The sequence below is a fragment of the Diplotaxodon limnothrissa genome, linkage group LG16 (genome assembly GCF_057381915.1).
Source record: "Diplotaxodon limnothrissa isolate DT_005_m linkage group LG16, D_limnothrissa_male_GT1.1, whole genome shotgun sequence".
NCBI classification, from domain to species: domain Eukaryota; kingdom Metazoa; phylum Chordata; class Actinopteri; order Cichliformes; family Cichlidae; genus Diplotaxodon; species Diplotaxodon limnothrissa.
This window is the reverse complement of record NC_140611.1, coordinates 25,747,598-25,761,274: the sequence shown is the minus strand read 5'-3', so window position 1 is coordinate 25,761,274 and position 13,677 is coordinate 25,747,598. Positions and strand designations below refer to the sequence as shown.

At 39.9% G+C, this 13,677-nt stretch overlaps 1 protein-coding gene across 1 annotated transcript in view; it reads right to left on the bottom strand.

The window, feature by feature from the left end:
• igf2bp2a (insulin-like growth factor 2 mRNA binding protein 2a) overlaps positions 1-13,677 on the bottom strand; it is a 60,422-nt gene that overhangs the window by 14,323 nt on the left and 32,422 nt on the right. Inside the window, exons 3-7 of the mRNA XM_085375161.1 lie at positions 12,167-12,215; positions 10,087-10,138; positions 5,619-5,682; positions 4,496-4,786; positions 2,275-2,409 (exon numbers count right to left, since the gene is read on the bottom strand). Of these exons, the coding sequence (XP_085231287.1) occupies positions 2,275-2,409; positions 4,496-4,786; positions 5,619-5,682; positions 10,087-10,138; positions 12,167-12,215 (591 nt within the window). The remainder of the gene's footprint in view (positions 1-2,274; positions 2,410-4,495; positions 4,787-5,618; positions 5,683-10,086; positions 10,139-12,166; positions 12,216-13,677) is intronic.

Below are 13,677 nucleotides of genomic sequence, written 5' to 3'. Positions count from 1 at the left end.
TATATTATGGGTTTCCCCCCCCCAAAAATAAATAAATAAATAAATAAACAGGGGTCTTTATGACAATAAAGCAATAAAAACATAAAAAATATTTACAAAATTATGAAAAACTTTATATCTGTGGTTAGGTCTGAAGTTGTTTAAAAGATCTGATGTGGAAAAAAAATGAAAAATTAATTCATATATGATATTGCTATATCACCTTTTGGATGGGGACCCCTTTGGGTCCCGAGGGATACCAATGGATGTATAATGCAAAAACTCTTATTGCTCCAAAAATAATAATGCAGCCAAATCAATTCTGTTATGAATTCTTTACCCATCCAAGGCTCTAATAACCTCATGCCAAGTAGTTCCATTTGCAACTCATTTTTTGAAAATATTGCATATTATGGTTTTTTACCCCCCCAAAAAAATAAACAGAGGTCTTTATGACAATAAAGCCATAAAAACCTAAAAAATATTAAAAAAATTATGAAAAACTTTATATCAGTGGATAGGTCTGAAGTTGTTTAAAAGATCTGATGTGAAAAAAAAATGAAAAAAAAAATTCATAAAATTCATTGCTATATCACCTTTTGGATGGGGACCATTTTGGGTCCCGAGGAACATAAAAGGGTGTAAATTTGAAAAACTCTTATTGCTCCAAAAATAAAAATGCATCAAAATCAATTCTGTTCTGAATTCTTTACCTATCCAAGGCTCTAATAACCTCATGCCAAGTAGTTCCATTTGCAACTCATTTTTTGAAAATATTGCATATTATGGTTTTTTACCCCCCAAAAAACAGGGGGTTTTATGACAATAAAGCCATAAAAACCTAAAAAATATTAAAAAAAACTTATGAAAAACTTTATATCAGTGGATAGGTCTGAAGTTGTTTAAAAGATCTGATGTGAAAAAAAATGAAAAAAAAATTCATAAAATCCACTGCTATATCACCTTTTGGATGGGGACCATTTTGGGTCCCGAGGAACGTAAAAGGGTGTAAATTTTGAAGCGTGCCCAAGGGACAGAAAAAAAAAAAAAAAAAAAAATAGGGACAGAAAAAAATACATACTATTTAAAGGTATGCTGATGTATACGGAATTCACAGTGTACACATTTACTTTAATGTTTATCACTTTCAGTACATGAGTACAGTAAGTGTGAAACTACAGCTAGCAACCATGTCGCGTGAAAACAGAAAACAGAGGGAAAACGCTCCACTGACACTGTCAAGAAAAAAAAAACTCAACTCCCCATCTTACTATTTAGAATGCAAAACATTATATTCTATAAATCTAAGCCCATCTGTGTGCAAGCAAAATTTCATTTTTATAACTTGTAAAAAATGAGTACGGTGGTCTCTGCAAGTACTCTGGCTTCCTTTCACAGTCCTAAGGCATGCATGTTAAGCTAACTGGTAATCTTAAACTGGTTGTAGGTATGACTGTATGAGTTGTTGTATGTCTCTGCATTATGGCCCATTTATGCTTGACCCATAGGTTGCTTTCCCCACCAATGTGACACAATCACAGAGCTGTATCCGTCTATACTCGCCATCACCGCGCTTTTGTCTATTTGCAAACTTCTTCAGCACTGTTATAGAACTCTCCCTCTCGGAGTTCTGTGCTATCTGGGAATCCCTGCACTCCAGCACAGATGTGTCATTTAAATGTCTGCACAGGCACCTTGAGTTCGGCCATTTTGAGGACACCTGTGCCAGCAACGGAAAACGTGCAAGGTTTCAAAAGTTGGAAGGCTGAAATGACACCAACCACACAGGTTGGTGCCTATGATGTCATCATTTGTAATCCGGCACTCTTTGCTTGGGTGAGAATGAGGAATATAAATAGGTTCTTAGGTATGTGGCACGCCCAATGTGCCCTGCCCCTTTTCCTGGGATAACAAAATCAGCACACTTTCAAATAAATGCAGACAAACATGAGTATTATGTGTTAAAGGTTGACGCTCAAACAGAGCAGAAGCTCCGAAAGTTCAAAAGGTGCAGCTTCTCATTAAAGTTGTCAGCCCCAATTAGGCATGTTGACCTTGTTTCTTAAATGTTAAGCTGTGATCACGTGTTAGCCTATGTGAGAGTGTCACTGTGTTTACTGTGTCAGTGGTCCAACCGAGAGAATGCACAGTGAGATTAAAAGGTGCGCAGGCAGGTAAAAGGATAAGATTATAGCCCTGCAGACATTATGGCTAATCGCCCTGTGAGGTTGTAAACATGCTCCACAGGAGCACATGTGAGCATGTTTATATAAAAGAATAGTTGGGCAGACTCACGTCTTGGTCTCGTTGGCCTCCTTCTGCATGATGTCCAGGATCATGCGACAGGCGGCGGAGCAGCCCTCGGGTGTTGAGTGGATGGTGATGGGTTTTTCAGCTGCACCTGCATTTTCCTTCCGATGAATGTCTACCCTGATAGAAAGAGAGACAGACATATATTGGCATTGTAGTAGGTAGGGCAGGGCAATATGGCCAAAAATATTTATCACGATATATATTTGAAAATTTGCGATAACGATATAACTGACGCCAGAAAAAATACTTTACAACTCCACAACTTTATTAGTGCAAAAAAAAAAAAAAAAAAAGACCATCAATGTTTTTTCACTTAAACAAGCAGCTGTTTTTTTTATGCAAATTCCTTGCTGACAGTTTCACCAAAAGGCATTTCCAGTGGAAATGGGCTGACATATCCTGAGCATAACCATGTATAATATCCACAAAACTTAAAAAGAGGTTACACACACACACACACACACACACACAATATGGTAATATTATGTTGAAGCACAGTACGTATCACTCCGTGAGGCTCTTGACTACAATCCATCAAGCGGTGCGGCTTCGTAGCTTATAAAGTCTGACAGATTTTCGAGCGCCGTGTACCACATAAAATCGGTTCGAGGTGAGTAAGCACAACCAGAATTCATACATAAGACGCACCGGATTATAACTGTCGATTTTTCAGAAAATCAAAAAGATTTTAAGAGCGACTTATTTTCCGAAAAACACGATAATAACAACGGCCCGCTTGCCTGCTCTACCAAAAATTGTGCTTTGGTGTGTATCTGACCGACAAAAACCAAACCATTTCCACACCACTGAAGTTGCACCATTTTTACAAACCAAATCTGGTTAATCTGTCATTCAACGCTTTCGCCCTTCTTATTGACTATGTGCACGTTAGCATATGCTATTTCCGGTGCGGAAACTCCTGTGGGGAGCTTTGTTTCCGGTGTCCTATTCGCGCCTGGTTTACAGTCGCGGCGATTTACATTTCTATAGATGTCTTGGGCATTTACCCAATATATCTGTAAATGATGTTCATCGACTTGTCAATATTTTTCCCCCGTGCCTCAGAGCAAAAGAGCAAAGGGATTCAAATGTTATATTTCTCAGCGGTCCCTCGTTTATCGCGGGTGTTATGTTCTAAAAATAACCAGCGATAGGTGAAATCAAGTAGCCAATTTTACTTTTTGACGGTGCAAAACGTTTCGTGGACATACAGTACTGCACTTCAGAGTCACACTGCTAGAGATCGATGCAGTGATTCTGTACTGTACAGGAGAGACGTCACGGAGGAGATCGTCTGCAGCGATCAGGACGCAGGACACAATGTGACGTAAAAAAAAGCATGCAAACTTGCACTAAAAAATCCGTGAAACAGCGAGGTGAAAGGTGAACCGCGTTATAGCGAGGGACCGCTGTAATTTTGAAGGTAAGTCACAACATACCCTTCGTAAATACTAATGTATAGAAACCGTTACCAGTAATCATTCATTTTTTGTGTGGCTTTTTTCACGGTTTGTTAACATGCTGTGTAGGTGTGTACTTGACTAGCTGATATCGACATAACGGGGGAAACATCTGGTTTGACTATTCTTCACCTGTAGTTTGAATGCTGAACATTTGCCTGTTTAAATCATAAGACCAGTCATTATACAGAGATACTTCTGAATGTGGACGATGTGTCTTCTGCATAGAGTAATGCAGTTCTGCTTGTGTTGAGTGATGTAAACAACTGATCGATCTAAACGCTTTAAACGTCAAAATTGATCATTCAATTTTTTATGACACAACAGCGGTGAGTGTTCCCACCTTCTGCTCTTTGTAACTTAACGCAATCTTTCAGTTTTCGAGTTTTGGACATGATTTTGGAGTATATCTTCGCAGTAGCAATTGACCGCAAAGCATTTTCTCGTGCACATAGTCAATTCTCCGTCACTGACATGCTTTTTCCACCATGTGCGTATGAAAACAAAGGCACTGCGCATGCGCGTTTTACCCATTTCTATCGTGATATTTCATTTTATTATCATTGCCTAACATTATACCGGTGTTACTGTGAACGGTATGATATGGCCCAGACCTACATTATGAAGAAGATGATGAAGAAGAAGAAGCAGCAGCAGCAGAGGTACATGCTGCTGCTGCTACATGCTAACCCAAAAAATAAAAGAAAGGTTAAACTCCAGCAGGGTGAGGTGCTGTTGCTTACTTTGACTGCGTCTGTTTGGTGACATCCTTGATGGTGTTGCCTTCCTTGCCGATGATGGCTCCCACAAACTGAGTAGGCACGAGCATGCGCAGTGGGAAGTCGTGTTGTCTGGGGCGTGGAGATCCGTAGCCTCCTGATGGCCCGGGCTGAGAGGAGCCCTGGTCCCGGGAAGTTCGACCCCCACGACGCGTGCGGGGAGCCTGGACAGGTGGAGCAGCATCCGTGTCCATGATATATGACACCTTGAAGGAGTAGTCGTCGAATTGGTGTCCTGTCAACTTCTCGATGGCTCTGGGTGGTAGTAGGAATGTAGAAGCAGAAGTATCAGGAAGAGAGAGGGGAAATAAATGAACAGATGCACTAACACAAGAATATCAGAATACAGGTTCTCTGACAGTTTGACTGATTAATTTCATAAGCCTCTGATATACTTGCTTGTAAACACATGTTTGTTACACATGATGACTACCTCAGCCGAGCAAAAGTCACCAAAGCGGCAAATTACACCTGACATCTGATTATTGGTGGACAAACATTAAATATAATTTGATTTCATGCATCATTCACTGCGCTTTTTCATGGGAAATGCAAAAAAATTAAAATGCAAGATCACACAGCAAGCTTCTCAACTCTAGCTCACCACACACCCACCGGCAGTGACCTGGTGAGCTTACATCACATTATTTTCCTTCAAAAAAAAATTTTCCCCTCATAAACACACCAACACAATGCTTTGAAACACATCTACTCTGTTTTCACAAGGCTAAAAAAGTTGGGAAAATGTGACCTAGGTGTTCGATGGACAGCTAATGGAGAGAACAAACATGTTTGCCTTCTACCTTTTAATCCTGTCTTTTTCTACAGTATAGTAACCTCCTCCAAGCTTACATGTGTTTGTGTAAAAAGAAAAATCAGTTCACAAGGAGTTTGTTACTGTGTGGGCCACAGATGAACCAACCCTGCTCTAACCTTTATGGATACACATTTGAAACCGCCTGGTACAAAGAAAAATATACGAACAGCAGGACCAATACTCCTTGTATTGCAGCTTCTTGTCTGTGCAAGTATATCATGAGTTTTGCTCTACTTTCATGCATCAGTGTCACTATTATGTGCTGCTTACACTTTAGCTTCCTCCTTGGTTGCGTATGTAACATTCACCACTGCTGTTTCTGTATCAGTGTTCACTGCAAAACAAGACAGAAAGAGAAGGACATGAAAAAAAAAAAAAAAAAAAACACACCCAAAAGATGACACACAGTAAACAGAGATTCAGTCACATGCACATAGCAGTTCTTTGTTGTTCCCGTAGGTGAGTCAGAGACGCATTCAGGTTCCCGTGGTGACCCAGAGTAGGGCTGCTCGATTATGGCAAAAATGATAATCACGATTATTTTCACTGAAATTGAGATCACGATTATTTGACGATATTTATTTAACCCTTTAAGACCTACCATAGAACCAAGTCGGCCAGAGCTTGCTTGCTTGTATATATATATATATATATATATATATATATATATATATATATATATATTTTATTTTATTTTATTTTATTTTTTTTTACATGTTGTAGTGCCATTTGTGGGAGCATTTCAAGTTGCTATACATCAATACAACTGTTATAGCCCATATTTTAATAATATGTATGTATTAAGTCCATAGTAACTACATTAATTGCAAAAAAGTGCAATAAACTAGAAAAAAATTGAAAATTATTTTTGTTTTTTTTACATATATTTCTACTTTGAGAAATTTAAGAGGTTTATCCCTCAAAACTTTAAATACAAAAAAGTTGCAAAAAATAGTTTACAACAACAGGAAATTTATTTTGAGTGTCCTCATAGTTTTATTTTGGAGATACAGCAATTTTTATATACTGCAGGAAAAACAAAACAAAAAAAACAATCCTATGATGCAAATTTGCAAAGAAAACAGCAGGTGCATCAAAATAAACTATTTCCAGCAGTGCAATTCGAGTTCTAAGCATCCCAGCAACTATTCAGAAAAGTCAAACATGACTTATAAAAACACCAGTATAGGCTTTTAAGGCCTACAAGTAAAAAAACTACATTTCCCGCGAAAATGACGTCACTTCTGGTTTTGGGCAGGAAATGCGATAGTTCGCGTTGACGTCTTTTTCAATGTGGGAAGTGTTACGAACAGCTGATCGGATCGGCAAAGCGTGTTTCTGGAATATTATGTTTTTGTTCCTGCAAGCGCTTTTTATGCAATTTTTGCAAAGCTATATGTGGAAGGAAACCGTGACCGAGGACAAGCTGATGGCATAAGATGTAAGTACAACTCCTCTGGTTTCCTATGGAAAAAAATTTATTGCGCTAGCTTAGCGGGATTTAAAAATAGTTACACAAAACGGAGCTTGCTGCTCTGACCGGCTTTAAAGGGTTAACAATAACAATGTATTGAATAATGACTTTAAAAAATAATATAAAATAGTGTGCAAATACTGATAACAGTGCAAATGTTTGCAATATAAGAAATAAATGAAAAATGTAAAGATCTATGTTTAGTGAACTTTGCAGTGTTGCTCTGTGGTGCAGCTACTACACCATAGCAAAGTTTACACACTATGTCTACTTGATCCACGTCTGACTCCGCGAACCCATAATGTTTCCACACCACTGAAGTTTTTTTTTTTACCTCTTTTCAACCAACGGCAGTCACTCTTCTCTCCAAATAACTTCTGCTTAGCTTTCCGAGCTTCCCTCGGGTCCTCTTAATTGTTGTGACGCGTGTTCGAAATGCAGAGCGGTGCGCTCGATTTGCCACACGGAGCAGCGCGAGAGTAAAGCATGAGGGAGGGGCTAATAATCGGCTCAGTCATTTTTAATGATCGTTGAAAACTCAGATCGTAATCGTGATTAAAATTCGATTAATTGAGCAGCCCTAACCCAGAGAACCACTTGCCTGTGTGAATCCATTACAACCATCACCACACTGGCTCCCCTCCAGACCCTGCTGCTTCCTCTACAGACAGGAGCAGCTTAACACAATAGCCTCTCTGCCACTTGCACAATAACTATTTAAGTTTGACATGACAGCCTTAACAAAGCAAGTAATCTGTGATAAGAAGCACCTCGCCGAGACTTGTGGTCCGCTGAGGAAAGAACAACACGGATACCGCCACACTGAAGGGTTTGATTCCTGCTGAGATCACGCATTCTTCAATTCTTCAAAGGTTGAACTGTAAGTGGAATTCAATTCAAGCGAGCCTTGTAAAGTACACGCAATTACAAAGGAAGCTCACAATCGATCGATTGATGAAATTGTCCATTGATCAAACAGCTCAGATGCTGAGTTGATCACTGTAGCAATTTAAGGAAAAACGATAAGCAAGCACAAACTTTATATTCTTTTTCTTTGTCTTATAATAAAGAGAAACGCCATCAATATTCATCACTTAATGAAATAATCAACAGATGCAGTCTAGCTGAAGCCAAGAGCTGGGCTATGAATACTGAGACTCGACTGCAAAACATTTTTCTTCTCCTCTCTTGTTCTCTAAGAGATCACAAAAAAGGTTTTGTTTGCTCTAATATTAAATGTTTTCAGAATGTTTTGTTTTGTTTTTGCTGTTATTAACTCATGCAATGCATAAATACAAAAAAATGTGACAAATTAAAGAAAAAAAACATTATAAGAGAGTTCATTTGCAAGATGCAGAACCACCACAAGCTGCCAAAACAGCTTGTGGTGGTTTATTTTACCTTTATTTTAAAAGATATTTCTTCATCTTATATTTGACAGGTGTAACCGACCAGCACACAATCTTTTGACATGGGAAGGTTAAATACTGCTCACATGTACCTACACTGGATAAAGTCTAGAAAGATTTAGGGCTGCTGTGCTAGTGCATGTGTGAAAATAGATAAGAGCCACTAGTTCTCCTGACTATGTGCGTCAAAATTTGAGTTTCCCTTTAATTTGTCACCCTGGTATACATGTTTCCTTAACCGGTCTTAGCACATTGTACTTCAGCATGTTTTATTTAACTGCATGATACCTGTAATTTGAGAGAACAACAGTGATACTAATGGCAAAAGAACAAGGTCTGAGAAAGGCAGCTTGTGTTATTGATGAAATGCTTTCTGCCACAAGAGACAACAGTATCTACGTTTTTTCAACTACGCTTGTGAAATCAAATAAATGGCAAATAGAGCAGGTCTTCAAAGCTCTGTAAAGATACTTCTGAGGTTTTAGATAAAACAGGCACATAAATGCCCATGCAAGCCAAGAACAAAACATGTCAATTATAAATAAGTCTGAGATGCCAGGTGTACCACAGAAGTAGTAAAATTATGTTTCAGCTTGCTTTTCCTGTGAACAGTCATAAGAGGCATCAATGTCTAAAAAAGAAACTTCCGAACCTGTTAGCGAGCAGCAGATAGCAGATTTTAAAGGGTTAAATCCAGGGAGAGCGCCCAGCTGGCTTAGAGAGGGCGAGTGGGCTGAGCCTGGCGTGGTGCCCGGCACCGGCACTCACAGCCATTTCTGCCCCACCCCGCCACCAGCAGCTCTGACCATGCCACACAAGAACACCGGACTTCTCTAAAACCTCACCCCTGTAACAAGAGTGCACAGATCCAGGCAGAGAAAAGTGACAGAGACTGCAAGCAGGGACGGACACACGAGCAAGCTGGCTCCATTGATAATTCACTGCAACTAGCGATGTTTGGAGAGCCGGGCTGAGGAACTGAAAGAGGAGGTGAAGGGAAAATGCTGTGCCGGTGTGTGGTACAGCATGAAGTAGACTGTTTAATGGCAGCGTGTGGTAAACTCTGAGTGGAGTATCTCCTCTGTCGGATTCTCTTTTAGCACCTGTCATGACAACAGTGGGTAGTAGTTGGTTGTGGCTGTTTTGATATACAAGGAGACACTGTGCCTGTATGTGTGTGTGTGTGTGTGTGTAAAGATTTGTACATGTGCATCTTTGTTGGTGCTTATACCTTGCGGTGCATGCCTCTATTACTCATGCATGCATGCTTAGACAGCAAAAAGTTTGCAGGGATTGCTCTAATGCTGCCCCCCCAAAAAAAGAAAAACACCACACACACAAAATCAGACAGTGCAAAAGCCTCACCACAGGCGCCTGCAGTGTCCTCCCCAGTTACCACGATGCACCTCCCCAAAAGAGATCCATCTCGCAAACACATGCAGGCATAAACACACACGTGGACACATTACTACTGGATTACTGCCATGTCTGCCCACTTCAATCTATACGCTGGGGCCAACGGGAACCGTGGTAGTACACAGTGCTTATTATAGAGGCTGCATGCAATTCAAACACTCGACTCTTCGGGTCAAACTTATAAGACACACGCACACACGCAGACAGACAAGATGATAAAGGCTGATTCATATGCAGAGATGGGTTATGTTTAGATAATGGTTGTGTGGGATGATGGTAACGAGGAAGTGAAGTCACAAAGGGAGACTTGACTCACTGGGAGGTCTGCGTGCGTGCATGTTTGTGTGTGTGTGATGCTAAACAGTCTCATGTGAATTGAACAGTTGGAACCAAATGAAGATGACATGCACAGCAAACAGGGAGGAGAAGAATTCTGTACCTTGTTCCACATTTTCTACAGTACCATACTGAGCTAGAAGGCCATCCAAAACCTGATGGGGAAAAGAGAAAAGATAAAACTCAGACACACAAAATAGCACTGACATACATACACATTAGAGTGAGATCAAGACTTTAAGATCTGATTGATCTTTAGATTAAAGCTTATTACTGGAAGGCCAGACCTTTAACCTTACATTATTTTAATTACGTCACTTCATATCAGCTTATTCCTCTACAATGCATGCGTAATAAAAAGCACTGTACGTTGATGTACCTAGCTCCAAACAAAAACTTTTCCTAATGTCAGATGAGTAGCTGCAGCTAGTGCAGACTTGTCTGTAAATAAAGAAAATGAGAGCTGAATGGCGTCTGAGATCACAGCTAATACTTGCAGAGAAACCTGGAGAGGTGGCAAAGTGCGTGCGTGCGTGCATGCGTGTGTCAGAGATGTCATTCCCTGCAGTCACGCAATATTGGTAAAAACAGAGATACTTTAATATTCATAAGTGTGATCAATCAAAGTATTATTCCAAAAACTTGTATCTCAGTTGTTATACTTGTGGCTGAAGAGCCTAATCTTGCTGTGCAAACATTATGTATGGTGCAAAGGGGAAATAAGGCAGACATAAAAGACATACTAACACCTAAGATGATATAAGAATGTGTGGCAGCGTTCCATCATAATATGTTAAATAATAAAAGGTCACTGTTCAAACGGAAAGAGGTCAGATTCATGTAGGAAAAAACAAAAAACAAAAAACCAAAAAAAAAAAAAAAAAAAAAAAAGTAATGTAAAAAGAAAACCACCAAAGGATCTTTCCTGGACCGGCAGTGTGCAAAGAGTGACATCAGTAGAGAAGAAGGGCCGCCATTTTGAACTTTTCACTGTATTTTGCGGCAAGGAATTGTGTTTCACGTATTAAGAATAAATCACATCATTAGAATGGTTAAGCCAAGGAGCCATTGCAGCACATTCTTTTATTCACTACAGCAGCGCATCTTTGATATTTTATTTTATTTACCAGAAAACTCTTGAGATTAAGAATCTCTTGCAAAAATGCCTGGGGCAAGACAGATAGGGTTACCATTACATGTTTTTCAATGGCAGGCAGAACTGGAGCTCCTGCAGAAAACCTGTGAAAGCCTCAGGAGGACATGCAAACTTCACACAGAAAGGCCCTTGTGGGTTTGAGCCCAGGACCATGCAGATCTGAGGCAAAAGTGCTGAGGCACCATGCTGCTAAAAGTCGCCGCAGACTGACTGAATGCAGAAAAACATATCTTTTGTTTATTTTTTAAAGACATTTCATGCTGTCCACTATCTGCTTTTAAATAGCTGGGTTTCTTTTAAGTCTTCAAAAACTGTACTTTTGTTTGTATTTTATTTTTTATTTAGGTTATTATGGAAACTAATTATTTTACTCATCTGGTCCAACAGAAATGAAATAACTCTGAATGAGCCACATACAATAAAATGAGCTGCCTCTGAGCGTCTCTACTAAATTTCAGAAACAAATAGATGACACTTGGATCACGTGTTTTCTATCAGATATTCAATTCTTTATCTATATACTAATACAAAAATACTGTGTTATTAAATGTGAATAAATTCTTTTGTACAATAAAACTGTATGCAGTACTAAAAGATTGGGGGGGGGAATAAGGCAAATTGTCCTAATCTGTTCAGTAAACACAAAGCGTTTTTATCCGCTAATGTTTATAATATTAAAAACAATAAAACCCATTTAAACCACATGCCCAGAGCTGTGAGCGCAGACAGGCTGCAGATATTAAAATAAGAAAAATGACAGAGTAAAGGCTTGAAGACAGAGACTCTCACACAGAGAAAACCAACTTGGACCCCAGCAAGGTTACAGATGTCGACACACAGACGCACTGTCATCTGCACACCGACACAGACATAAGCGCGCACACAAGTACAGACATAAACACACAAACACAGGATAAAGGCTGGTGACTCATCGTCAGGAAACTGGTTTATGTGCTACCTGGTGCTGATCAACAGGGCATTACTGTCACACCAACACACACACACAGACGGAGACACACACACTGACCTCCCACTGTAGATGAGGGGGAATGTTCCGGATCTGGATCTTCCGACTCCTGCAGAGATTAAAGACACAGATGGAGAGAATTTAACAGACCCGAACCACAAACTCACATAAACTTACACTCATCTGTTGTGTTCAGAGCAAAGGCAGCAAACTGTGCTATATATATATATATATATATATATATATATATATATATATATATATATATACACACACACACACCTCTGCTGTATCAGTAGCTCAAAAGCAAAGACATAATGTAGAATCAGACCTGTACTATATTTACTCTATGTAATTTCACAGTCACTGTAAACACCCACGGCTCATTATCACCAATCAAAGGGCTGTCACAGATGTGCTGAAGGTACCATAGGTATGTAAGGTGAGGGTGTTTATTAGACAGCAGCATGTGACTCCTGGTAACACCATCTTACAAGCACTGTGCTTACTACTCTCAACTGGAGAAGTGAAAGTATCACATGACAAGGAAAAAAACAAAAAACAAAAGAGGCGCTCAGACCACAATGATGGGTTTCCTTCGTCCTGAGTGACGTAACTAGAGCAACAGAGGGTGTGTTTTTGGTTTGGAGAACAAAGGAAACAAAAAGCACCCACATTCAGCAATAAACAAGATATTCATGTATTCCCTGAAAATTTATTCATGTGTTCTTTTACAGTTTCTCGCTCTGGTTTTCAGTTCATATCCCTTTCATTTGTATCTTCAATTTCTGTAATTTAACACTGAACCCCTGGTCTTTTTAGTTTCTTGTCAAACTATATCAGTCAACCAAGCACAGTCCATCACTGGCCGGTCCATTTGGGATCAGAGGTCCTACAAAGCACCTCCTCTGCCTCCTGTGAGCGTTTCAGCTCCAACAGCAAAGCCACACAAACCGCCTGTGACCACAGGCTGTTAACAACTACATTAACGTGAGAGAGCCCAGCTCTGCGATGAAGGCAGCTGATGAGGAGCCGGTGGAGAGAAAGCCATGCTGCTGAGAAGCATTTTGGTGGGAAAACAGGAGACACTACAACGAGTGAGACTGAAGGGCTGAGATGCAGATATGAAGTGGAGGAAGAAATGTAATGAGATGTGATAATGAGCGATAGATTTCAGTTCAGGCGGGATTGCCATGGGACCCACAAACAAACACGCACGTCGTATCAGCTTTTCTGCGCCTCGAATGCCTGTGTTCACGCACTGGCAAACATTTCTATTCTGCATTTTTCTCCTGAACCAGGCTGGGCGTAAAACACTGCAGGTCAGAATTTCCCGTCAGTGGCTGAGGAGAGGTTGGGAGCACTGCGCGGGCAGCTGGACACGAATGAATGACTCTTTTCTGATTGTCCGGAGAAACACAGTGTCACGTGTCTTCTCCCCTTTTTCTTAAAATACCAAGAAATAAATTAACAAACTGACAATACCAATTTAAGATAAGCAAAGGGGAAACGGCAGCAAAAAAGCAAACTTAATTTAAGAGTAGAACACCTTTTTATATGTATATTTAGCA